Source organism: Neoarius graeffei, chromosome 14 (genome assembly GCF_027579695.1).
Source record: "Neoarius graeffei isolate fNeoGra1 chromosome 14, fNeoGra1.pri, whole genome shotgun sequence".
In the NCBI taxonomy this organism is placed as follows: domain Eukaryota; kingdom Metazoa; phylum Chordata; class Actinopteri; order Siluriformes; family Ariidae; genus Neoarius; species Neoarius graeffei.
Genome location: NC_083582.1, coordinates 45,557,799 through 45,582,694, shown reverse-complemented (window position 1 = coordinate 45,582,694; position 24,896 = coordinate 45,557,799). Strand labels below are relative to the sequence as shown.

Below are 24,896 nucleotides of genomic sequence, written 5' to 3'. Positions count from 1 at the left end.
GACCGACCTTAAGCTGGTAAATAATATATTTATTTTTTCTTTACCAAATTCTAACAGAAAACGAGAGCGCCCGAAAGGGAAAACTGAGCCGAGGCGAGCCGCCATTTTGAATCCTCATTCACGGCTGTAATGCAAATTGCTTCCTCATCAGTATACAAGTGCACTTCCATGGCAGGAAAAAAACTACATTTTGCCGTCTATGTAGTCCCCTAGTTATACAAAATTGAGTCATTCAGGATTCAGCCATGTTTTTGCTCAGCATTAGCAAGTTACAGGTTTTTAGCTTTCTCCTGAAATGTTTTCTTTTATTTCGTCTTCCTCAGGGTAGTAAAACTTACTTTCGCTGTGAAGACTGTCATTATCGCTATCCATGCTGTAAAATTAATGCTATTCTCCTGAGAAATGTGAAAATAAATGTTGACAAAAATTGCTACTATGTTTGTTGTTGTTGTGAATGAGCGAGTCACCAGAGGTCCGTAACCAGGGTCCATAACTGGGGTCCGTACTGTAGGATACGGACCTGCTTGCCAGCCAATCAGAGCGCAGGATTTGATGGAAACTGGACTGCGAAAAAAATAAATTCACTTATTACTGTACAATAACCCGCTGTATCACAGGTCACACCCTAGATACATAGAACTACTTTTTTTAAGCAGTTCTTGAAAAGACATGTTTATCTTTTTTTACTTATCTATCTATCTTGTATAGATTTGTTTATCTTTTTACTTGAATGTTTATCTTGTACAGATCTGACTCCCCCCCCCCCCCCCCCCCCCTTAATACTAAATGTTTGTTTGAATACACTGACTGGACGACGTGCTTCAGTTTCACTGTACTGTATGGTGCAGTGACAATAAAGGAGTCTTGAATCTTTAGTGTTACCCTAAAACTAACAATTACTGAAAAGAGAATTATTATTATTATTATTATTATTATTATTATTATTATTATTATATAACAAACACCTTGATTGTAATGTTGGTTCAAAATTTATCACCAGTAAATATTACTCATTTTGATGGACACTAAATGTATGGAATAACATCAGTATGTGGTTGAGTCATATCTTGTAAGGTTAATTATTTTCTTTTTTCCGTTACAACCCCAATTCCAAAAAAGTTGGGACAAAGTACAAATTGTAAATAAAAACGGAATGCAATAATTTACAAATCTCAAAAACTGATATTGTATTCACAATAGAATATAGACAACATATCAAATGTGGAAAGTGAGACATTTTGAAATTTCATGCCAAATATTGGCTCATTTGAAATTTCATGACAGCAACACATCTCAAAAAAGTTGGGACAGGGGCAATAAGAGGCTGGAAAAGTTAAAGGTACAAAAAAGGAACAGCTGGAGGACCAAATTGCAACTCATTAGGTCAATTGGCAATAGGTCATTAACATGACTGGGTATAAAAAGAGCATCTTGGAGTGGCAGCGGCTCTCAGAAGTAAAGATGGGAAGAGGATCACCAATCCCCCTAATTCTGCGCCGACAAATAGTGGAGCAATATCAGAAAGGAGTTCGACAGTGTAAAATTGCAAAGAGTTTGAACATATCATCATCTACAGTGCATAATATCATCAAAAGATTCAGAGAATCTGGAAGAATCTCTGCGTGTAAGGGTCAAGGCCGGAAAACCACACTAGGTGCCCATGATCTTCGGGCCCTTAGACGGCTCTGCATCACATACAGGCATGCTTTTGTATTGGAAATCACAAAATGGGCTCAGGAATATTTCCAGAGAACATTATCTGTGAACACAATTCACCGTGCCATCCGCCGTTGCCAGCTAAAACTCTATAGTTCAAAGAAGAAGCCGTATCTAAACATGATCCAGAAGCGCAGACGTCTTCTCTGGGCCAAGGCTCATTTAAAATGGACTGTGGCAAAGTGGAAAACTGTTCCGTGGTCAGACGAATCAAAATTTGAAGTTCTTTATGGAAATCAGGGACGCCATGTCATTCGGACTAAAGAGGAGAAGGACAACCCAAGTTGTTATCGGCGCTCAGTTCAGAAGCCTGCATCTCTGATGGTATGGGGTTGCATTAGTGCGTGTGGCATGGGCAGCTTACACATCTGGAAAGACACCATCAATGCTGAAAGGTATATCCAGGTTCTAGAGCAACATATGCTCCCATCCAGACGACGTTTCTTTCAGGGAAGACCTTGCATTTTCCAACATGACAATGCCAAACCACATACTGCATCAATTACAGCATCATGGCTGCATAGAAGAAGGGTCCGGGTACTGAACTGGCCAGCCTGCAGTCCAGAGCTTTCACCCACAGAAAACATTTGGCTCATCATAAAACGGAAGATACGACAAAAAAGACCTAAGACAGTTGAGTAACTAGAATCCTACATTAGACAAGAATGGGTTAACATTCCTATCCCTAAACTTGAGCAACTTGTCTCCTCAGTCCCCAGACGTTTACAGACTGTTGTAAAGAGAAAAGGGGATGTCTCACAGTGGTAAACATGGCCTTGTCCCAACTTTTTTGAGATGTGTTGTTGTCATGAAATTTAAAATCACCTAATTTTTCTCTTTAAATGATACATTTTCTCAGTTTAAACATTTGATATGTCATCTATGTTCTATTATGAATAAAATATGGAATTTTGAAACTTCCACATCATTGCATTCTGTTTTTATTTGCAATTTGTACTTTGTCCCAACTTTTTTGGAATCGGGGTTGTATATGACTTCATTATCCAGAACTATCTTATCTCACTCTCACAAGCTGTCATCACTGCGAGGTCTCTAACTCCACCATACTGTAAATATTTGATTTAGCACATGTGTCTTCACCCAGTAATACTGGATAAAACAGCTGTCAGCAAAATCCAGGGACAGCAAAATAAGGTTCTCTCTGGTTCTATAAATATATTAACTGAGTATACTATGTCTGAAGTTCTACATCACCGTTTTACTGACAGGTTTACAAAATGTATCCATTACATTACATTACATGGCATTTAGCAGACACTTCTATCCAGAGCAACGTATAACAAGTATCCGATTTTGTATGAGATTTGAACTTGGTGACTGTGAAGAGTTTATAGCTCAGTATTTGAAAATATTTACAAAGCATTACCTGTTTTCTCCTTATGTATTCAAATAAGCCTAAATAAGATGTGCACCTGTTTCTGGCTCATAGCTCGGAAAAATCAGCTCATGACAGCCAACGGTTTCACCATGTACATGCTGTCGAAGGAGAATGTCGTGTTCGATCCAGAGCATGGCAGAGTGTATCAGGATATGAGCCGACCACTCAGTCACTACTTTATCTCCTCTTCCCACAACACCTACCTTACCAAAGACCAGGTCATGGGCGAGAGCAGTGCCGAGCCATATATCCGGTAAAACACCCATATTTACACATAAACATCACACCAGTTGACTTTTAAAGATAAAGGCTGTGTCTTCATCTGTGTCTTTGTTTGTGTGTGTGTTGTGCAGAGCTCTTAGCCACGGCTGCCGCTGTGTTGAGCTCGATTGCTGGGATGGAGAAAGAGAACCGGTTATTTATCATGGCCACACCCTTACTTCCAAAGTACCTTTCAGAGAGGTGGTGGAAGCCATTGCTGAATATGCGTTTAAGGTGGGAATGGGATGTATTGATAAGATATTGTTTACAGTGTCACTTTTTGTGAGGCTGTTCTTTCACAGATCATGGGTCAGTTTAAATATTAAGATTAATATTGGCTGGCTTTTTTGGTGATATATCAGATATATTCCATTAAGCTAGCATGATATTGAACGAGTCGAAAATAAGTTCAGTATCATGCTAGCTGAATGGAATATATCTGATATACCACAAAAAAGCCAGACAATATTATTATTATTATTATTATTATTATTATTATTATTATACATACACATTCCTTTCAGGTGTTCAACGCATCTTTCTCTTTCAAAATTCTCTCCAACTCTTCCGTATTTAACAAAGCAAACCTGGTGGCCATGTTTGTTTACAAATGGTCACAGTCACTCGCTAGCGCAGAAGTTTTACGTCTCCGATGTGTGACGTCATGTTGTCTTGACAACCATGCAATATCGTAAACCATATTCAACGCTCATTCTCCATTGGGTAGAGTGACGTAATACACGTAGGATAAGTGACATGCTAACAATATTGCATGCTATCAAATCAAATGAATGAAACCCACTAGAAGCGAATAGAATAAATATATATTATTTACCAGCTGGGAGGTCCGTATTGTGAAATACCGTGACCGAGGTCTTGAAAGTACTGAGCGAGGCCCTCTGGGCCGAGGTCAGCATTCAAGGCCGAGGTCACGGTATTTCACCATACGGACCGACCTTCAGCTGGTAAATAATATATTTATTTTTTTCTTTACCAAATTCTGACAGAAAACGAGAGCACCTGAAAGGGAAAACCGAGGCGAGCTGCCATTTTGAATCCTCATTCACGGCCGTAATGCAAATTGCTTCCTTCTCAGTATACAAGTGCACTTCCATGGCAGGAAAAAAAACCTACATTTTGCCGCCTATGTAGTCCCCTATTTATACAAAATTGAGTCATTCAGGATTCAGCCATGTTTTTGCTCGACCAAAGTTATACAGTATTATGACCTGTATATTGGATAAATAAAGTAATTTGGTGAAACTTTGAAGAAGAGATTGTACTGGTTTGAAGTTTTTGCCTCACGTAATACTATTATGTATTAGGATAACATGGTCCAAAATGGGCTCATTAACTAATGAGATCAGACTGTTAGCAAGTTACAGGTTTTTAGCTTTCTCCTGAAATGTTTTATTTTATTTTGTCTTCCTCAGGGTAGTAAAACTCGCTTTCACTGTGAACACTGTCGTTATTGCTATCCATGATGTAAAATTAATGCTATTCTGAGAAATAATATATTTATTTTTTTCTTTACCAAATTCTGACAGAAAACGAGAGCGCCGGAAAGGGAAAACCGAGCCGAGCCGCCATTTTGAATCCTTATTCACGGCTGTAATGCAAATTGCTTCCTCCTCGGTATACAAGTGCACTTCCATGGCAGGAAAAAAACTACATTTTGCTGCCTATGTAGTCCCCTATTTATACAAATAGGAGTCATTCAGGATTCAGCCATGTTTTTGCTCAGCGTTAGCAAATTCCAGGTTTTTAGCTTTCTCCTGAAATGTTTTCTTTTATTTCTTCTTCCTCAGGGTAGTAAAATTTGCTTTCGCTGTGAACACTTTCGTTATCGCTATCCATGCTGTAAAATTAATGCTATTCTCCTGAGAAATGCTGGCAAAAATGTATAAGATTTTTGATAATTTTATAAATAAATCTTATAAAAAAAGATAAATGTTGACAAAAAATGCTACTATGTTTGTTGTTGTTGTTGTGAATGAGCGAGTCGCCAGAGGTCCGTAACCAGGGTCCGTACCGTCGGATACGGACCCGCTCGCCAGCCAATCAGAGCGCAGGATTTGGACCGCGAAAAAAAAAATGTTTTTATTCCACCGAAAAAGTGTCCTGTATATATAATAATTCATCATATTACTTAAGGAATGAAAGACAATGTGGCATGCTGTTATATGTATTTGATTATGTTTCGTATTTATGATTTTATGTTATGTGTTCATTACTTTAAATGTATGTTTCATATAGTGTAATTACATAGAGTATATAAGTAGCCCTGTAATTTATCTTTAGTTCTGCCGATGTGTAATGTTTCCTGTATTACTGTTCTGTGCACTGTGCAGGCCTCTCCGTACCCTCTGATTCTGTCTCTGGAGAATCACTGCTCAGTTGAACAACAGGCAGTCATGGCCCAGCAGCTGCGCTCTATCCTGGGGGATAAATTGCTCACTAAGCCCCTTAACAATCACCAGTGTGACAGCCTTCCCTCACCAGAGGTACAGATGAAATACAATTTCATACAGACATTTCTGTCCAGCTGTATGTCTGTTGTCTTCCCTATATTTACACAGAATTTCTTTTTTTATAGTAATTTGTAATAATGCACTTTTTTGAGATCATCACTTCTTGTTAGATTTTAATTCCATGTTTAATTTTGTCTTGACTTTCTCTTCATCCTGCCTGTGGTCATCAAATACTGTGGTCAGAAAGTGAGAAATATCTGTGTCTGTCTCTATTTTCTATCATTGCAAGCATGAGCTGAGGAAAATCCTCATGTCTTCTGCTGTAGTGCTAAATGCATTAAAAAATTAATCCCTGATGGAAGCATTCTGGGTTTGCAAGATTTAGCCACAGTTTGGTGTTTTTGGTTTTGGATCACATCCAGACTTTGACAGGCAGTGCACTGTGTAATGCAGTGATTTAATCCAGAAAATGAAACTTTTTTTTTTTTTTACATCAGAACAGATCAAAATGCAGTTTTCTGGATTACTGTGTGTGTGTGTGTGTGTGTGTGTGTGTGTGTGTGTGTGTGTGTGTGTGTGTGTGTGAGAGAGAGAGAGAGAGAGAGAGAGAGAGAGAGCACACCAGTAAGATAGCCCTGACAGTGTACAGAGGTATAAAGTCGAGGTGGTTCTAAAAGGATAAAACTATTTCTTTGTGCTTACTGCACCTAAGGTTAGGGTTAGGTTTAGGCTCGCCACAACCAAAACTGGACAGTTGAATTCTGGAAAAATGTAGCCTGGTCTGACGAATCTCGAATTCTGCTAAGGCACACAGATGGTAGGGTCAGAATGTGGCACAAACAATATGAATCCATGGACCCAACCTGCCTTGTGTTAGCAGTCCAGGCTGGTGGAGGTGGTGTAATGATGTGGGGAATGTATTCTTGGCACACTTTGAGCCTGTAAATACCAATCAATCATCGGTTGAAAGCCACAGTCTCTTTGAGTATTGTTTCTGACCATGTGCATCCATTCATTTTTCAGTTTAGCATCTTCTAATGGCTACTTCCAGCATGATGATGCGCCATGTCACAAAGCAAACGTCGTCTCAAACTGGTTTCATGAACATGACAATGAGGTCATTGTTTTTCAATGGTCTTCCCAGTCACTGGATCTGAATCCAATGTAACACCTTTGGGATGTGGTAGAGTGGGAGATTTGGAGCATGAAAGCATATCTCAAAAATCTACAGGAATTGTGTGAAACAATCACGTCAATGTGGACCAGAATCTCAAATGAATGTTTCCAACATCTTGTGGAATCCATGCCATGAAGAATTGAGGCTGATTAGAGAGCAAAAGAACATAACATGAATCCATTGCTCAGATTTAATACTTCAAAGCCATTATGTTCAAAGCTTTTGAGAAGAATGTGTATAGTTCTCAACCAACCAGTCCAGCAGGTAGCCAACTTTCATGGAGTACTATTAAACAAAACATGACCCTGTTTCTGGGTAATTGTTCAAGTCTGAAATTAGGTTAATGCAGTTTGCATTCCTATACTCTGGAGTGATTCATTATTACCTTATTATATCTAGAAAATGGTTAATTGTGCCTTTTTAATGCCCCAGAAATTTGTATGCAGTGCTTGATAAATGATGTATCTGTGCCAAAGTATTTGAATAAAGACAACTTGAAATATTTGGATGTGCAAAGTAGCAATTGATCTAATCTGAATAAAAATGTAAAAATCGCCTCAGGTCTTTGTAACACATCTGAAAGTATAGGCAAGTTAGTCCAAAAATATATATAAGCTATATTTTACCGTATGATCCATGGTCATACACTAAAGTTTGCACCTTAAAAAAACAGTTTTTGCATAAATCCCACCATTTCTTCAATGGATAAGCTCACCTTGATACTGGAGACTTGAACCTATACACTGCTGCTGTAATCATAAGGGCTATGATGTTCATATTTAGCATATTTAGATGGATATGGTTTCCATTTCCTTTTCTGGTTGAGAGTACGCTGTGCGCATTTTGGCTGGCGCTTTTCACCGGAGCTTTTTAACCAACCCCCCCCCCCGTTTTGTAATTGTATGATTTGATGTTTGTTCTTTGTTTGCATGTTCTTTGTTTGGGTGTTTTGTCTGCCAGTTGTGGTGTAGCTCTGGACTCAGTTTTGAGTGTTGGTTCCCTTTGGGTCTTGGTCCGCTATGGGTAATGCCTGTGCTCCTCACAGTGGACTGAAGTGAGCTTGTTGCTCTTTTTAACTTTCTGGGTGGTCCAGCGCTCTGTGCAGCAGTGCTTCTGTGCTTGGCATGGTGTTTCAGGCGATGTTGCCCAGTGGTGTCGTGGCGGCTATGCAGGCGGTGTGAGACATACCTTTGTGCGCCTTTTGGTGGGACTGTGGGCAGCTACGTCACTGGAATTACATCCTGACCCTATTTTGGTGGACTTTTTTTTTTTTAATTGTAAAATGATCTTGGGTGTGAGAAAGGCGCTATATAAATTGAACTTATTATTATTATTATTATTATACACTTAGTTATGTTTAATTTTATAGTATAGTTGTAGAAGATTGATGGTGTAAAATCACACTGTCCTGTGTAACTCAGAAGAGGAAAGTTTCCCTTTTATGTCTGGATCCTCTTTGTTTCTTCCTCATGTTGTCTCAGGGAGTTTTTCTTTGCCAATGTCGTCTCTGGTTTGCTAATTGGGGATTACATTACATTACATTACATTACATTGCAGGCATTTAGCAGACACTCTTATCCAGAGTGATGTAAAACAAGTGCAAAAGTCAGGTACAAGAAGTGCTGAACTTCTAGAAAAGAAAGTTCTAGTGCCAGATGTACAAGTGACAGAATAACACTTAGTGTAATATTCTGTTGAAGTACCAACAATCAGCAAAGAGCCAAGGAAAACAAACCAACCATACAAATTGGATCTATATCTATTTTTGGTTTTCTGAAAAGCTGTTTTGTGACATGCATATAAATTGAATTAAACATGTCTGTTCCATAAATCTACACATCTAATGTATGTCTGTAAGTAATGAAAGACAGACTGGACAAAAGTTAGACACTAAACAGTGGACACTGAAAACGTCTTGGCTGACAGGTTTTTCAGAATCAAATGATTCAAACTAGTTGATAGAAACTGACATGTAATTTGTTTCTCTTGGTGTGGCTTGCATGTTCTGCATTAGGAGCTGAAAGGGAAAATCCTGGTAAAGGGAAAGAAGGAGCGAATGGAGCAAGAGAGCTCCAGCTCATCTGAGACCAGCTGCTCTGAAGACGAGAGTAAAGCCGAGGGAAAAGTCAGGGCAAAAAAAGAAAGCAAGAAGGTGACCTTATTTACTGGTTATTTATTGACTGATTGTTTTCTGCTTGCTTTATGAAAATATAATGTATATCTGTGCTCAGTGTCCTGCTCATGTGAGGCCTTTTGTGTCTGTGTTTTTGTTTCAGTCTTCTGAAGTCATTTATATCTGTTTGTGTTTGCATGCTTGTGTGTGTGGTTTGTGTCTGACTGGCTATTGCTCTCCAGTGTATGTGTGCTTCTTCTCCGAAGGTGTTGAAGCTCAGTCCAGAGCTGTCTAACCTGGTAGTGTACACACGCAGCGTTCCTTTTAAAGGCTTTGATCAGGCAGCCAAGAGACCTTCTAATGAGATGTCCTCCTTCTCTGAAAGCAAGGCTCTTAAACATATCAAAAACTCAGGTGACCTGTGTCTCTGTATGTGTTGATACTTAACTGAAGTTTACTTACTGAAATGCCATAAAATGTGTGACATATGCTACATTTTAAAGCCATAAATTTAACAATTGTATAAATTGTTTAATAGTTAGCTATATAGAATTATAGTTTATAATAATGAAAAGTATCAGTGTATACTTCTTAGCTCCCAAAGTATACTTTTTCTGTATTACAACAAACAAGGCATATAACAATTCACCCAATTCACAATTTGATTCGACTCATGATATTGGTTTCATGATTCGATTTTCCCACAATATTTTAAAAACAATATTAAATGAAGAAAAAATTATCGCCAAAAATGCAACAGTTATTTTTCTATTCTTTATCAAATTAAATATATTTTTGTTGTATTAAAAATTTGTGTTTTATTTTCTTAGGAACCAACGATAATTATTTATCCACATTTGTAAAGGTTGGAGTAAAATATAGCCTATTAACGAAAATATTCCTTTCATTAAAAATGAAAAAAGTTAATAACAAATAGACCGCTTCTTAATAAACTTTTCTGAATATTTGTACTACTTCCATTTGCTTCTCTTTTCTTTAGCTTTCAGCAATCTGTAAAGCGAGAGCGTCAATTTCTTGTTAAATCTATTCGTACAGTCAATTGTAAAACATCTCTTACCCATTTTAGATCTGCTTTTTTCTGTGTTTTTGCAGCATTAGTATTGTGTTACTTCCGACTTGGGTGAAGTCATGTGCATTCCTGCTATTTTACATTATCTGCTGTCTAAACAATGCAGTTACAGCTAGGAAAAACTAAGAGATTATTCAGCCTGATAATAATCACAATTCATTTTTATCTCATCGATTCAAATCGTCATAAATCTATATTGCAAGTTATCATCACACGAAATATCATTACATGCCTACAGCAGCCTGCGTGTATTTCCATTAATTGCTGTCCATTTACAGGTAAGGTCTTTGTGCGGCATAACACCTGCCATCTGAGCAGGATCTACCCATCTGCTCAACGGCTGCAGTCCTCCAACTACAACCCTCAGGACATGTGGAATGCTGGCTGCCAGATTGGTAAATTTTTATTCATGTGAATCTGTCCAAATAAAAGCAAGCTTCTCAAGAAGGCCTTTCCTACACTCTTAGAAACTAAAGTTAAATCTAGAACCGTCAATGGTTCTTCAGTTTGTCCTGTATGTCCTATAAACCATTTTCTACACTTAATCCGTTCAACCTTAGCAAACTTTTCTCTTACAGTGGCACTAAACTTCCAGACACATGGAGAACAGATGGATCTAAATCAGGGGCGTTTCTTACCCAACGGACGTTGCGGATATGTACTAAAGCCCAGCTTTCTGTGCCAGCCTGACTCCGAATTCAATCCTGAAAACACTGGGGGAGGACCAGGACACAACCCTACTCTCCTCATTATTAAGGTCAGTCTTCTCAACTCTCTTACCACCTCAGAGAGGTGCATTAGTTCATCCCTGTTAATAACTGTGCTATGTTAAGGTCAGATGTGAACCATACTCACAGGACACTGTTATGACCCACCCAGAGCCATTTGGCAGAATTATGTCTTGACACTGAAGTGATGTCTTGGACAGTTTACGTCTTGGGAACGTAATTAAATCTGTGGTTGAAAAAACAAGAGGAATGCTAGTGCAAGATAACAAGCTCAAATATAAGCATGGCATGAAATGAATTAACTGAAGAAATTTTCCACCAATCTATTTGTATAATTTGTGTATTGTGTTTCAGGTCATCTCAGCCCAGCAGCTACCTAAGCCAAACATGGAGAAACTCAACTCTATTGTGGACCCTCTGGTCTGGGTGGAGACTCACGGGGCTCCCATAGACAACAACAAGAAAAAGACACACCGCATTGACAATAACGGCATGTCATCACTTCTTAATGAGCATGCACAATAGCTGTTATTTTTAACTCCTGTGTGTGATTAGATACCTCTGTGTGTGTGTGTGTGTGTGTGTGTGTGTGTGTGTGTGTGTGTGTGTGTGTGTGTGTTTAAGTTCTGTTTCTCTCCTGTGTGTTCTTACCCAGGCTTTAACCCCAGGTGGGACTGCACCTTTAAGTTTGTGTTGCATGTGCCAGAACTGGTCCTAGTTCGTTTTGTAGTGGAGGACCATGACTACACGGCACGAAATGAATTTCTGGGCCAGTTTACTCTACCTTTCACCAGCATGCGTACAGGTATAAGCATATAGTTCTTAGATATTTTTAATCCAACTTTTCAACATGAGTATTATTATAGAAAGTAGTGTACATTACTTATACTTTCCATGAGTTTTGTAGTGTCCATGCACAATCAGGCGCAATGGTGGTAATAAATAACCACCAGCATACGTTTTCCCCTGAAAAAGTAGTCCCATCACTGAAAAACAAAACAATTTATAAAATTCATTCATTCTTCCATTATCTAAGTGATGGTGATGGTTGATCTGGAACCTATCCAAGCAACAATGGAGGTGAGGCAGGAATTCTCCTTGAATGGGACGTCAGTCCATTGCAGTGCACTATGCACACACATCCACACACTCATTTACACCTATGATCAATTTAGTTTAGCTAGTCAAGTCACCAGCATGTTTTAGGGAGGCAGAAGAAAACCAGGAAAACCCAGAGAAACTCCTCACAGACAGTAACCCAAGCTCAGGATCAGCCTGGAGACACTGGAGCTGTGAGGTGGCAGAACTACCTGCTACCTCACTGTGCCATCATTACAAGGCCTTAATTTAAAAATACACCTGACTCAAGTGTTCATAAAAATGTTCAACAAAAATTTCAGCACAAAAGCATTTGTCCTATTGTCCAGAGGTCATGAGTTCAAATCCAGACAATGCCACAGACATCTGTAACTGGTACTCTCTGGGTGTGCACTCTAGGTGTGTTCTCAAGGTTGGAGGGATGGTATCCTCTCTCTCTCTCTCTCTCTCTCTCTCTCTCTCTCTCTCTCTCTCTCTCTCTCTCTCTGCCCTGTCAATCAGAATGACATTCACCAATTACAGGTGTCTGTGAGCTCATGTATGTGAAAGATGGTGGATAGCGCTTTCCTCAAAGTGTGTTAAGCAGCATGAGCAGCATTTTCTAAAAGATGCAGTTGGCTGGCTTCATGTGTATTGAAGGATATATGTATTTGCCTTCAAACAACCCAGTTGGTAGCTGTCATATGATAGAAGAGAGTTGGCTGATGGAGGAAATGGCATGTGAACAAATTAGGGAGAATGTTTCAGAAAAACAAAGTTCTTGACAAAACTTGACTTCCCCAACATCTGAACATAGACTTTCATTAGGGGTTCTCCAGGTTTTCTGTTCTTTTCATAGTATATGAGATTAAAAAACAAACAAACAAAAACCCCTTATTGTTATTGGTTGTACGCATACACTATAGAATAGGTTGAAATTTCTTTAAGGTATCCTTTAAATGATCCAGTAAATACCAACTTCTCTGAAGTGAAAGCCATTTTTGGATCTCTGTTTTACAGGTTACAGACATGTGCGGCTACTGAGAGCAGACGGTTCAAGCCTCTCTCCTGCAAGCCTCTTCATTCATGTCAAGGTCACACCCAATTACAGCAGCCACAAGCACGTCGCCTCAACCAAAGCTTAGCCGAACACAGGAAATATAATCATGTAGCACCTGGACTACTGACTGGGTTACAACGGTTGATATTGATGTATAGTAATAATGACCTTATTTATATACGATGTGTGTGTTATTGTTTATTCTTTAAACATGGACTCACTGAGAAACATTTAATACAAATTAATCACAGAGACTAAATACAAGAAGCCAGGGGGTTTTCAGGCCCAGTATTCCCCTAGGAGATTACATGCATTAACGAAGGAGCTTAAAACAGGTCAGGATATTTATTATGTAATGATCTGTATAATGTCTTTAGAAATGATGAAGTAATACAATAGGTTTCTCTTATGATTTTTTTTTTCTTATGTAACGTGTCAAATGTAGCAGTATCTATTAATAGCCTTTAGGCTTCTCTACCTATGCAACTGAAAAATCCTATTTTTTAAAATGACACTGTGCTTTAACTGAACAGAATGATGTTTTGAGTAAATGTGGTGCTTGTGGATTGTAAATGCAGCCTTTTTTGTCTTGATTGCAGGGAGACAGTTCTGCCTGTTGGCAGTTTGACAGTGAAAACACTGAAATTGGATATGAAAATGTGTTTCACTAAAATGTACCGTCCAGTTCAAACCTTTCAGGGCTGATATAAACTATGCTTTTTATTTTATATAACTTGTAAAAAGATTACTGCTGAAGTTAAAGCTAAGATAAAGAATGGGGTTCTACATGACCATGATGATCTACATCATTCATTCTTATTCCTGTCTGTTTTTCATATTTATATTATAAGTTTAAGCACTACTGTTGTTTCTGACAGAGTCGTATATTTGCTTTTGTGTAAATTCTTTAATTGAACATATATTTGGCACCCTGCTTTCAAAATGTATATGGCTATTACAACCATAACTACCATTACTTAATTAACTTTGATAAAATAACATTCCATGTGCACGCAATGCTTTATTTTAGCTCTGTAAACACAACCTCATAATTATATGTTTAATTTTAGAGGTCAGGTTTTGTTAACTTGCACATATACACCAGTCTGTGTCATCTACAGTATAGTATTTTTTTCTCATAGTATAAGTCTCACAGTTTTGATTTTGTAACAGGATATTTTAGTTCTCTATTTATATGTATATCTTACAGTTTATAGTATTATTCAGTATTATACGTTCATTTGGGACTGATAAAATCATACATTTTTTGAATAACAATGCCATTGCTTTGATGCCTTGTTGAACAGATCTGCCTGCCAGATGTGTTGGATTTACGAAGCACTTCATTCTTTTGTTTAGTTATGATGTGCTAGTAAATGCAAATAGTAAGGAGAAATTGAAGACCTCACTGTTATTTGGAAAATGTGACAGTAATGTGAGAGTGAAAAAGCAAAACCACCTATTTGCACTGTTAAAGAAGCCATATAGTTATCTTTGTGAGATATGTGTGTTATAGCCATCAGTAATTCTTATAATATTGTCATGTACTTTAATGCCAAAATAATTAATTTATCATCTTCAGATATACAAATAAACACTTTTTTGTTATATGGAATTTGAGAATTGTCTCTAAATAATTTCCTCTTGTTAATTTAAGTTGGGGCGGCACGGTGGTGTCGTGGTTAGCACTGTCGCCTCACAGCAAGAAGGTCCGGGTTCGAGCCCCGTGGCCGGCGAGGGCTTTTCTGTGCGGAGTTTGCATGTTCTCCCTGTGTCCGTGTGGGTTTCCTCCGGGTGCTCCGGTTTCCCCCACAGTCCAAAGACATGCAGGTTAGGTTAACTGGTGACTCTAAATTGACCGTAGGTGTGAATGTGAGTGTGAATGGTTGTCTGTGTCTATGTGTCAGCCCTGTGATGACCTGGCGACTTGTCCAGGGTGTACCCCGCCTTTCGCCCGTAGTCAGCTGGGATAGGCTCCAGCTCCCCTGCGACCCTGTAGAAGGATAAAGCGGCTAGAGATAATGAGATGAGATAATTTAAGTTGTTGAAAAGAAATAGTGCACAGTAGCTGTTATGAACCATGATGGTGACACTGGAGCCCTCTGGTGGTAAATATTTGGAAGTACATTTCTGCATGTTACACGGGAAAACTGTAATGTCCTCATCAAGTAATTGATTTACAAGGCATAGATTAATTTTATTTGTCTGAATAAAATGATAGACCTATAAGTTTTATTCCTTTGGTATTGTGGCTGACTGGTCTAACGTGCTGGATTAACATCCAGTCTCTTTAAGGGCATGGGTTTGAATCCCACCATTGCCATATGAGGCTTTCAGTGTAGTAGAGGCTCAATGGTTAAGTCTCTATAGGTTACCGATCAGAAGGTCAGGGGTTCAAGCACCAAGCTACCACTGTTGGACCCTTGAGCAAGGCCCTTAACCCTATCTGCTCTAGGGGTTGCTGTATCTTGGCTGGCCCTGTGCTCTGACCCCAGTTTACTAACAACCTGGGATATGTGATGAAAAGAACATCACTCATCTCATCTCATTATCTCTAGCCGCTTTATCCTTCTACAGGGTCGCAGGCAAGCTGGAGCCTATCCCAGCTGACTACGGGCGAAAGGCGGGGTACACCCTGGACAAGTCGCCAGGTCATCACAGGGCTGACACATAGACACAGACAACCATTCACACTCACATTCACACCTATGGTCAATTTAGAGTCACCAGTTAACCTAACCTGCATGTCTTTGGACTGTGGGGGAAACCGGAGCACCCGGAGGAAACCCACGCGGACACAGGGAGAACATGCAAACTCCACACAGAAAGGCCCTCGCCAGCCCCGGGGCTCGAACCGAGGACCTTCTTGCTGTGAGGCGACAGCGCTAACCACTACACCACCGTGCCGCCCCAAGAACATCACTGTGTTGTGAATTAAATTTACCTTTTAGTTGAAAAAACCCCCACCAAGATGACTGGTGGAATGGGTTAAATGGGTTCATTACCAGTGACTAAATTAACTTCATTATCCACAGCAGTGTCTTTATACAAATCCATAGAGATTATTGATGGATATTTGTTAACCCCTGCTGGGTTGTGGTATATAGCATGGACATTCAGAAAGCTCCTGAAATATATTTTTCAGAAAATAAGGCATATCAGTATCAGGAGGGTGGGGAAAGAGAAAATAAAAGTTGGGCGGCCCCTCCCCAACCCCTGCTGCTGTGTGAGATAAGACTCATATACACACAAACACACACACACACACATCTGTTATAAAAAGGAGTCGACAAAGGGACCGATTCAATGCCTGAAAATATGCCTATGGCCGAGGACAAAAGCCCGTAACTGCTTTTTTTCTTTTTTTAATCTTTATATTTTAGTGTCTGTTTTAATGGTGTAGAGCTTGATGATGGGGTTTTTTGTTTTGTCTTCAGTGAGAAGAGCTCAGAGGGTGACATTACTGGAAAAAAGAAAAAGAAACCAAAGAAAGACAAAGGCCAAACATGGGCTAAGGCGGGACCACAGGACCCCTTTAAAATGGTGTGTATTGATTGAGCATTATATTAAAATTTAAAGTGCATATGTAAAATACTTATATGCCATTTTAACAACTATATCTTCTGCACTGTTGTGAGCTGTTAATATTTTTATACCAGCTACTACAGGAAAATAAGTTGATCATTGATCTTGTGGATCTTTTCTAGTTGGATGCTCTCCCTGAAGAGAAGCAACAGGAGATCCGGAGAGCACTGCATCTCTTCTCTCTGGGCCAGGGTCCACCCAGGAGTCTAAAAGAAGCCCACAAGCACAACTTCCACTTCTGGAACAGCCAACCAGTCACTAAGATAGGTACAGATCTAGTGACAGGGTAATGATATGAGCCTTACATGGAACTGGAACATACGTATTTGTCTGATCCTAGCCTCTTTCCTCAGACTCCCAGCATACTTTCAGACACAGTTTAAGGTTTTATTGTGTTTTTAAAGCTCTGCAATTTGGCCTTTTCTTATATCACTGATCTACTCCACTTGCTTTTATTCCATTCTGTATTAGCTCAAGGATGACTGTCACGTGGTGATAGTTGCACCAAGAGTGCTGAACAGCTTATCTCTCATCATTAGCTGTGCCTCTCCTCTATCTGCCTTTACATTTAAATCCATCTGTACTGTCTAGTGTTTCCATCCCATCCATTATCCGTAACCGCTTATCCTGTGCAGGGTCATAGTCAAGCTGGAGCCTATCCCATTTGACTATGGGCGAGAGGCAGGGTACACCCTGGACAAGTCGCCAGGTTATTGCAGGGCTGATACATAGAGACAGACAACCATTCACACTCACATTTACACCTACGGTCAATTTAGAGCCACCAATTAGCCTAACCTGCATGTCTTTGGACTGTGGGGGAAACCGGAGCACCTGGAGGAAACCCACACAAACACAGGGAGAACATGCAAACTCCACACAGAAAGGCCCCCATGAGCCGCTGGGCTCAAACCCAGAACCTTTTTGCTGTGAGGCGACAGTGCTAACCACTACACCACCTTGCTGCCCTGGCTAGTGTTTGGGGGTGTTTAATTTCATCCATCCGTTATCTGTAGCCGCTTATCCTGTTCTACAGGGTTGCAGGCAAGCTGGAGCCTATCCCAGCTGACTATGGGCGAGAGGCGGGGTACACCCTGGACAAGTTGCCAGGTTATGGGTGTTTAATTTGTCTGGATCAATGGTGTGTTGAATGGTTTTCACTTTTTAGTCCCAACTGCTTAATAAGGTTTCTTCTTGTGTATTTTACTTGTCTTGTCTTTTGATTAAACTGTGCTTTGAATGTGTTTCTCTTCTCACAGATTAGATATTAAATACTATCTTTCCATGTGATAAAGGCCTTCCACTGACATTCATCTTGTGATTGCTGTACTACTTCCCTCAGTGCGTGTTTAGATTTGATGATGCCTTTGCTGGCATTTCTTATTTTGAAGGAGAGGAAGTGATGGCACAGGGACCTATACAGTCAGAGAAACTGAACATTCGACAGGAGTGTTACTCTCTCCCTAAAGGCTTCTGCTGGGACACACTGGATCCAGAAAACGCAGAGCAGGTAGGCTGGGAATCTTTCTACTTTATGTAACCAGGCTCTCATTTCAGGATCTTGTTCATCAGTGAGCATCAGTTTCCATTTTGGTTGGAAAAGAATACAGTGGTGCTTGAAAGTTTGTGAACCCTTTAGAATTTTCTATATTTCTGCATAAATATGACCTAAAACATCATTGGATTTTCACACAAGTCCTAAAAGTAGATAAAGACAACCCAGTTAAACAAATGAGATAAAAATATTATACTTGGTCATTTATTTATTGAGGAAAATGATCCAATATTACATATCTGTGAGTGGCAAAAGTATGTGAACCTTTGCGTTCAGTATCTGGTGTGACCCCCTTGTGCAGCAATAACTGCAACTAAACATTTGTGGTAACTGTTGATCAGTCCTGCACACCGGCTTGGAGGAATTTTAGCCCATTCCTCCATACAGAACAGCTTCAACTCTGGGATGTTGGTGGGTTTCCTCACATGAACTGCTCACTTCAGGTCCTTCCACAACATTTCGATTGGATTAAGGTCAGGACTTTGACTTGGCCATTCCAAAACATTAACTTTATTCTTCTTTAACTGTTCTTTGGTAGAACGACTTGTATGCTTAGGATTGCTGTCTTGCTGCATGACTCACCTTCTCTTGAGATTCAGTTCATGGACAGATGTCCTGACATTTCCCTTTAGAATTCGCTGGTATAATTCAGAATTCCTTGTTCCAACAATGATGGCAAACCATCCTGGCCCAGATGCAGCAAAACAGGCCCAAACCATGATACTACCACCACCATGTTTCACAGAAGGGATAAGGTTCTTATGTTGGAATGCAGTGCTTTCCTTTCTCCAAACATAACGCTTCTCATTTAAACCAAAAAGTTCTATTTTGATCTCATTTGTCCACAAAACATTTTCCAATAGCCTTCTGGCTTGTCCACATGATCTTTAGCAAACGGCAGATGAGCAGCAATGTTCTTTTTGGAGAGCAGTGGCTTTCTCCTTGCAACCCTGCCATGCACACCATTATTGTTCAGTGTTCTCCTGATGGTGGACTCATGAACATTGGCTAATGTTAATGTGAGAGAGGTCTTCAGTTGCTTAGAAGTTACCTTGGGGTCCTTTGTGACCTCGCCGACTATTACACACCTTGCTCATGGAGTGATCTTTGTTGGTCGACCACTCCTGGGGAGGGTAACAATGGTCTTGAATATCCTCCATTTATACACAATCTGTTTGACTGTGGATTGGTGTAGTCCAAACTCTTTAGAGATGGGTTTGTAACCTTTTCCAGCCTGATGAGCATCAACAACGCTTTTTCTGAGGTCCTCAGAAATCTCCTTTGTTCGTGTCATGATACACTTCCACAAACATGTGTTGTGAAGATCAGACTTTGATAGATTCCTGTTCTTTAAATAAAACAGGGTGCCCACTCACACCTGATTGTCATCCCATTGATTGAAAACACCTGACTCTAATTTCACCTTCAAATTAACTGCTAATCCTAGAGGTTCACATACTTTTGCCACTCACAGATATGTAATATTGGATCATTTTCCTCAATAAATAAGTGACCAAGTATAATATTTTTGTCTCATTTGTTTAACTGGGTTCTCTTTATCTACTTTTAGGACTTGTGTGAAAATATGATGATGTTTTAGGTCATATTTATGCAGAAATGTAGGAAATTCTAAAGGGTTCACAAACTTTCAAGCACCACTGTATGTCTGAGTAGCTTTATTCTATATGGTGAGATAATATTCATGTGCAATCTCCATTTTATTCCACAATTTTTGACATCTTGTGTATTTCGCATTGGGCTCATGTGTCTATGTGTACAGCTGGGGGAGCTGTGCACATTGCTGAATGAAAACTACACAGAAGAGGATGATAACACACTTCGATTCTACTACCCCCCTGAGTTCCTGCAATGGTGAGTGTTCCCTCTCGAGGGCAGTGTTGTCCCAGTTTACAGTGTGACTGGAGCAGCATGACTAACCGTTAAGTTTGCAGTGTTTGATTATGGTTCTTGCTCTACATTATAATCTCATCTCATTATCTCTAGCCGCTTTATCCTGTTCTACAGGGTCACAGGCAAGCTGGAGCCTATCCCAGCTGACTATGGGCGAGAGGTGGGGTACACCCTGGACAAGTCGCCAGGTCATCACAGGGCTGACACATAGAGACAAACAACCATTCACACTCACATTCACACCTACAATCAATTTAGAGTCACCAGTTAACCTAACCTGCATGCCTTTAGACTGTGGGGGAAACTGGAGCACCCGGAGGAAACCCACACGGACATGGGGAGAACATGCAAACTCCACACAGAAAGGCCCTCGCTGGCCACGGGGCTCGAACCCGGACCTTCTTGCCATGAGGCGACAGCACTAACCACTACACCACCGTGCCGCCCCCTACATTATAATAACAACCATATAATACCAAAGATACCTTCAAAAACTGTGATTCACAAAATGAACATGCAATTTATCTCACTAGTTTCTCTGTTCACATTGTTTCTGGTCCAGAAATAGGCAGAAATAGCTTTATGCTGGAAATTAATTAACACTTAAACAGAAAAGGGTTCGGTGTGAAAGTGGGTTAAGTGGGTAGACTGATGTTATATTTTACTAAGACAAGACAGTACAGTTTCCAGATAGTTAGTGAGAAGCTCAGGTGTTTAAAGAAGCTATTTATATATTAATACAACTTGCATGTCACACACTGACTTATTACAAGTGTGAACCATTTAAAGGATGGGAATGACGTGAAACCCAAACATTACTGATGAAAGTGAGAAAGTGGCTATATACACAGTTTCAAGTAGTTTCTTGGTGGAATCAGTTGGGGAAAAGGACAATGGTAGTTAATATTTTCATTGCAATTGTAATTGTAATTTGTCTCAGAGGCAGCAGAGGGCTCCAAAAATGACAACTTGCTACTTTAAGCATAACTAAGCTTAAGATCATTTTTATGCTTTAATTTTTATTTAAATATTTATTTTTTACACATTTTACCTAACCCTAATTGTATAATTTCTTTCCTAATTATTTCCTTTTTGTACAAATACAAACTAGAATATAGTCACCCAATCCTCAGACAAATGTACATGTTCACTATTCATTTTTTAACTCTTCTACATTTTCTTTTATTCTATCCACATTCACTGGATATGAGCAATCACGCACTTTGATTGGCTACTCTACTACTCGGCTATCAGCTCATATACAGTGAGTAGAGAAAAACAAAATGGCGGGGCGTGTTACTGAACCGAGGATGAAATAAAAACTACTCAAAAACACACACACACACCCCAAAAAAAATAAATAAATAAAAACAACAAAATATGGAATAAAAGTATTTGATGGTAAGAATGTATGTTTCTTTATTTTTTAAGAATTATTATTCAGGGCGGCACGGTGGTGTAGTGGTTAGCGCTGTCGCCTCACAGCAAGAAGGTCCTGGGTTCGAGCCCCGGGGCCGACGAGGGCCTTTCTGTGTGGAGTTTGCATGTTCTCCCCGTGTCCGCGTGGGTTTCCTCTGGGTGCTCCGGTTTCCCCCACAGTCCAAAGACATGCAGGTTAGGTTAACTGGTGACTCTAAATTGACCGTAGGTGTGAGTGTGAATGGTTGTCTGTGTCTATGTGTCAGCCCTGTGATGACCTGGCGACTTGTCCAGGGTGTACCCCGCCTTTCGCCCGTAGTCAGCTGGGATAGGCTCCAGCTTGCCTGCGACCCTGTAGAAGGATAAAGCGGCTAGAGATAATGAGATGAGATGAATGAATTATTATTCACAAATTGCTACTGTCATTTCGCCAGTTTGTTTACATTCTAAGCAGAAATTAGTTTGTCAGACATTTTGTATAAAGTTTTTATTTATCGAATTTGCAAAAAATAAAAATAAAAATGCTCTGTTTCTTAAAATCCAGTGAATGTGGATTTAACAGTTATTCCACTCAATCTCTTTGTACATGGCTTATAGCCAACTCGGCACTACACGCTTCATCGACTATCAGCTCATGTACAATTCAATGTCGTAGAATAACTGTTAAATAGCTCCATTTGTCTATTCCCTCCCTCCCCTTATATAGTTTGTAGAAATTGTCTCATTTAGTTTAGTCTTGTGTGGTTAGTTTAATTAATTAGTGGGTTATACACCGAGCCAAATTTATTGTACATGTAACATATATGGCAAAATGCAAAGATTTTGATTGTGAATGCGATTGTTTAAGGGCTCTGTGTCCCCCGGGTTGGCAGCGTGAGTGGCATTGCGGAGTGAGGGTGGACTCTAACAAAAAACTAGTGGGCTTCATTAGCGCTGTCCCTGCCATGGTTAAAATATACGACATGTAAGTACATTCTCACTGTCAGGGTTTTTTTTTTTTGCATACATCTAAATGATTTAAATGATCCAATTCAAAACTCCACAGAGAGAAGAAGATGGTGGAGGTAAACTTCTTGTGTGTGCATAAGAAGCTGCGCTCCAAGCGTATGGCTCCGGTCCTTATCCGTGAAATCACCAGGCGGGTCCAACAGCATGGTTTATACCAGGCCATCTACAGTGCAAGTGTTGTGCTGCCAACTCCTGTGACAAGCTGCAGGTATGAGCCTTTATGAGCCATGTTGATTCTTCACTGCAACTTTTCAAACTGCTGCTCATGCCTCTTCTCAGTGCAGCATAACACACTCCTTTTCTGCATACATGAACTCACAGAAGCCCATGGTTGGCTCGTGTGACGCTGATTGACAAAGCAGAGAGAGTAACCCCAGTCCTCCAATTCAAAGGCCAGGGCCAATTTTCCTCTCTAGACTCTGAACAACAGATGGCTGTTGCATCATCAGGATTCAAACTCACAATCTACCAATAATAGGGCAAACATTTGTCTGTTGCACCACTTGTGAGTGATGAGACACATTTCTGTTTATCGCAGACACAGATGGACAGTTTTGTAAACCCTTCTAATGTGATATTTCCAAGTAACCTTTTATGAGGACTTTTTCATGTTTCATTCAGATTAACTTGAATGTAGCAAACCCCCTTGTGTCTATGTTAACAGGTATTGGCATCGATCCCTAAATCCACGCAAGTTGATTGACTTGAATTTCTCATCCCTCCCACACCATATGACACTGCAGCGTGCACTCAAGCTGAACCGACTGCCAGAGGTGAGTCTTTATGGTGCTCTCTTCTGACCAATGTCTCTTCTGACTCTAAAAGATGCTGTTGATATTAGGTAATATTTGTAATTTGGTTTAATTATTTATTTTTCTTGTTGCAAGTTCCTTATATTTTTATGGTTTCCTTTCATGAGTTCACTTCCTCTTGACAGATGACTCAGACTGCTGGTCTACGCCTCATGACCTTGGCTGATGTATCCAAAGTTCAGGATCTTCTGAGAGAGTATCTAAAAGACTTCCATCTTCTCCCCTTATTAAACAAGGAAGAGACTCAGCACTGGTTTCTACCCAGAGATGGTATCATTGATACTTACGTAGTTGAGGTTAGTTTGCATACATCACACAGGAGTTATGGGGATCTTTGAGCAGGAATACATATTAAATATCTATTCCATGCTTACTTCTCTATTCTGTTTAATTTGTGGTCAAAACATGTTCTGATGCAAGTGAGTGGAACTATGTAACCACATTAATGAGTAAACATCTCCTTTCTGTGCTTCTATCATTCACTGACATTTGCAGAACATTGTTCTTACAGGGTTTAGATGGTGTAATAACCGATATGGTTAGTTTCTATACCTTGTCTTCGACCGTTTTGAACCACCTTACCCATCGGAGCCTGAAGGCAGCATACACTCTTTACACAGTCGCTACTGCTACCCCACTACAGCAGCTCATGGAAGATGTCCTCATCATAGCAAAAGCAGTAAGTCTGTCCATGTCTGTTATAGAAGCTCTCTGATGTGGAACAGTGTAAGGAAATAGAAACTCCATTCACTATTAACTTTACTTTTCAGAGAGGATTTGATGTGTTTACTGCCCTGGATGTTATGAGAAATAAAGCATTTCTGGAACCTCTGAAGTTTACACAAGGAGACAACACTACACATTACTACCTCTACAACTGGGCATGCCCCAATATAACCCCAGACAAGGTAACCACAATATTACAAATAGTTGTGTGATGGATTTTTCATGTTGCTTACATTATTCAGCTGCAGAATAAACTGCATGAAGGCAGAGAGTGAAGTAGAAGCAGTGACTCAAACAGAGATGTAAACATGGTTGTTCCTGTTTCAGGTCGGCTTGGTGCTCAAGTAATATCTTCAGAATGATCACAGAAGAGGAGATGATACCACTGAGTGCTTTTGCTTCTGTAATCTTTCATAAACTGATCATCTCCATTATATTGAGATACTTGTATACAGTTCAAGAACACACAAGAGGTGGAAGTCAGGGAAACAGGTTCGATGGTGGCACCCGGGATGGATCAGAAGATACACATTATGAGTTTGTTGACATGGAAACAATAAATTATGAATAAAATATGAATTACATTATTACAGTGATTTGATTACTAATATATTAAGTCAACAGGAAACTAATGAAAATATCTATATCATTGTAACTTATTTTTTTGGGGGGGTACTTTAAAAGTCAAGGCATACAGTACATCCTCTTGTCGCCTATCACCAATGGAAATTAGGTTACAGTGACAAGAGGATGTACTGTATGCCTTGACTTTTAAAGTACCCTAGTTA

The 24,896-nt window shown here is 39.7% G+C and overlaps 2 protein-coding genes across 3 annotated transcripts in view; both read left to right on the top strand.

Moving 5' to 3' along the window:
• plcd3b (phospholipase C, delta 3b) overlaps positions 1-13,891 on the top strand; it is a 30,750-nt gene extending 16,859 nt beyond the window's left edge. The window contains exons 6-15 of the mRNA XM_060939782.1: positions 3,167-3,368; positions 3,469-3,610; positions 5,728-5,880; positions 9,039-9,176; positions 9,380-9,551; positions 10,506-10,622; positions 10,806-10,984; positions 11,310-11,445; positions 11,611-11,760; positions 13,053-13,891. Of these exons, the coding sequence (XP_060795765.1) occupies positions 3,167-3,368; positions 3,469-3,610; positions 5,728-5,880; positions 9,039-9,176; positions 9,380-9,551; positions 10,506-10,622; positions 10,806-10,984; positions 11,310-11,445; positions 11,611-11,760; positions 13,053-13,177 (1,514 nt within the window). The 3' untranslated portion in view covers positions 13,178-13,891. The remainder of the gene's footprint in view (positions 1-3,166; positions 3,369-3,468; positions 3,611-5,727; positions 5,881-9,038; positions 9,177-9,379; positions 9,552-10,505; positions 10,623-10,805; positions 10,985-11,309; positions 11,446-11,610; positions 11,761-13,052) is intronic.
• A 2,491-nt stretch (positions 13,892-16,382) lies between these two features.
• nmt1b (N-myristoyltransferase 1b) lies at positions 16,383-24,695 on the top strand. Of its 2 annotated transcripts, XM_060939783.1 has the most exons (12): positions 16,383-16,436; positions 16,530-16,635; positions 16,800-16,944; positions 18,069-18,187; positions 20,013-20,104; positions 22,410-22,526; positions 22,608-22,778; positions 23,235-23,343; positions 23,508-23,678; positions 23,894-24,061; positions 24,153-24,290; positions 24,436-24,695. In XM_060939783.1, the coding sequence occupies exons 1-12, from the start codon at positions 16,399-16,401 to the stop codon at positions 24,454-24,456; spliced, it is 1,395 nt and encodes a 464-aa protein (XP_060795766.1). In that variant the 5' UTR covers positions 16,383-16,398; the 3' UTR covers positions 24,457-24,695. The 2 variants fall into 2 exon arrangements, with proteins under 2 accessions (XP_060795766.1, XP_060795767.1); XM_060939784.1 differs by lacking the exon at positions 24,436-24,695 and having other exon boundaries at positions 24,003-24,061; positions 24,153-24,242.
• The last annotated feature ends 201 nt before the right edge of the window (positions 24,696-24,896 follow it).

What these genes read in the sequence shown, in the direction of transcription:
- nmt1b (XM_060939783.1), top strand. Translation starts at nt 16,399, where the DNA reads ATGCCTGAAAATATGCCTATGGCCGAGGACAAAAGCCC. An exon ending in TTGATACTTACGTAGTTGAG is followed by an intron (nt 23,679 to 23,893) that starts GTTAGTTTGCAT and finishes TTGTTCTTACAG; the next exon opens with GGTTTAGATGGTGTAATAAC. An exon ending in TCCTCATCATAGCAAAAGCA is followed by an intron (nt 24,062 to 24,152) that starts GTAAGTCTGTCC and finishes TTTACTTTTCAG; the next exon opens with AGAGGATTTGATGTGTTTAC.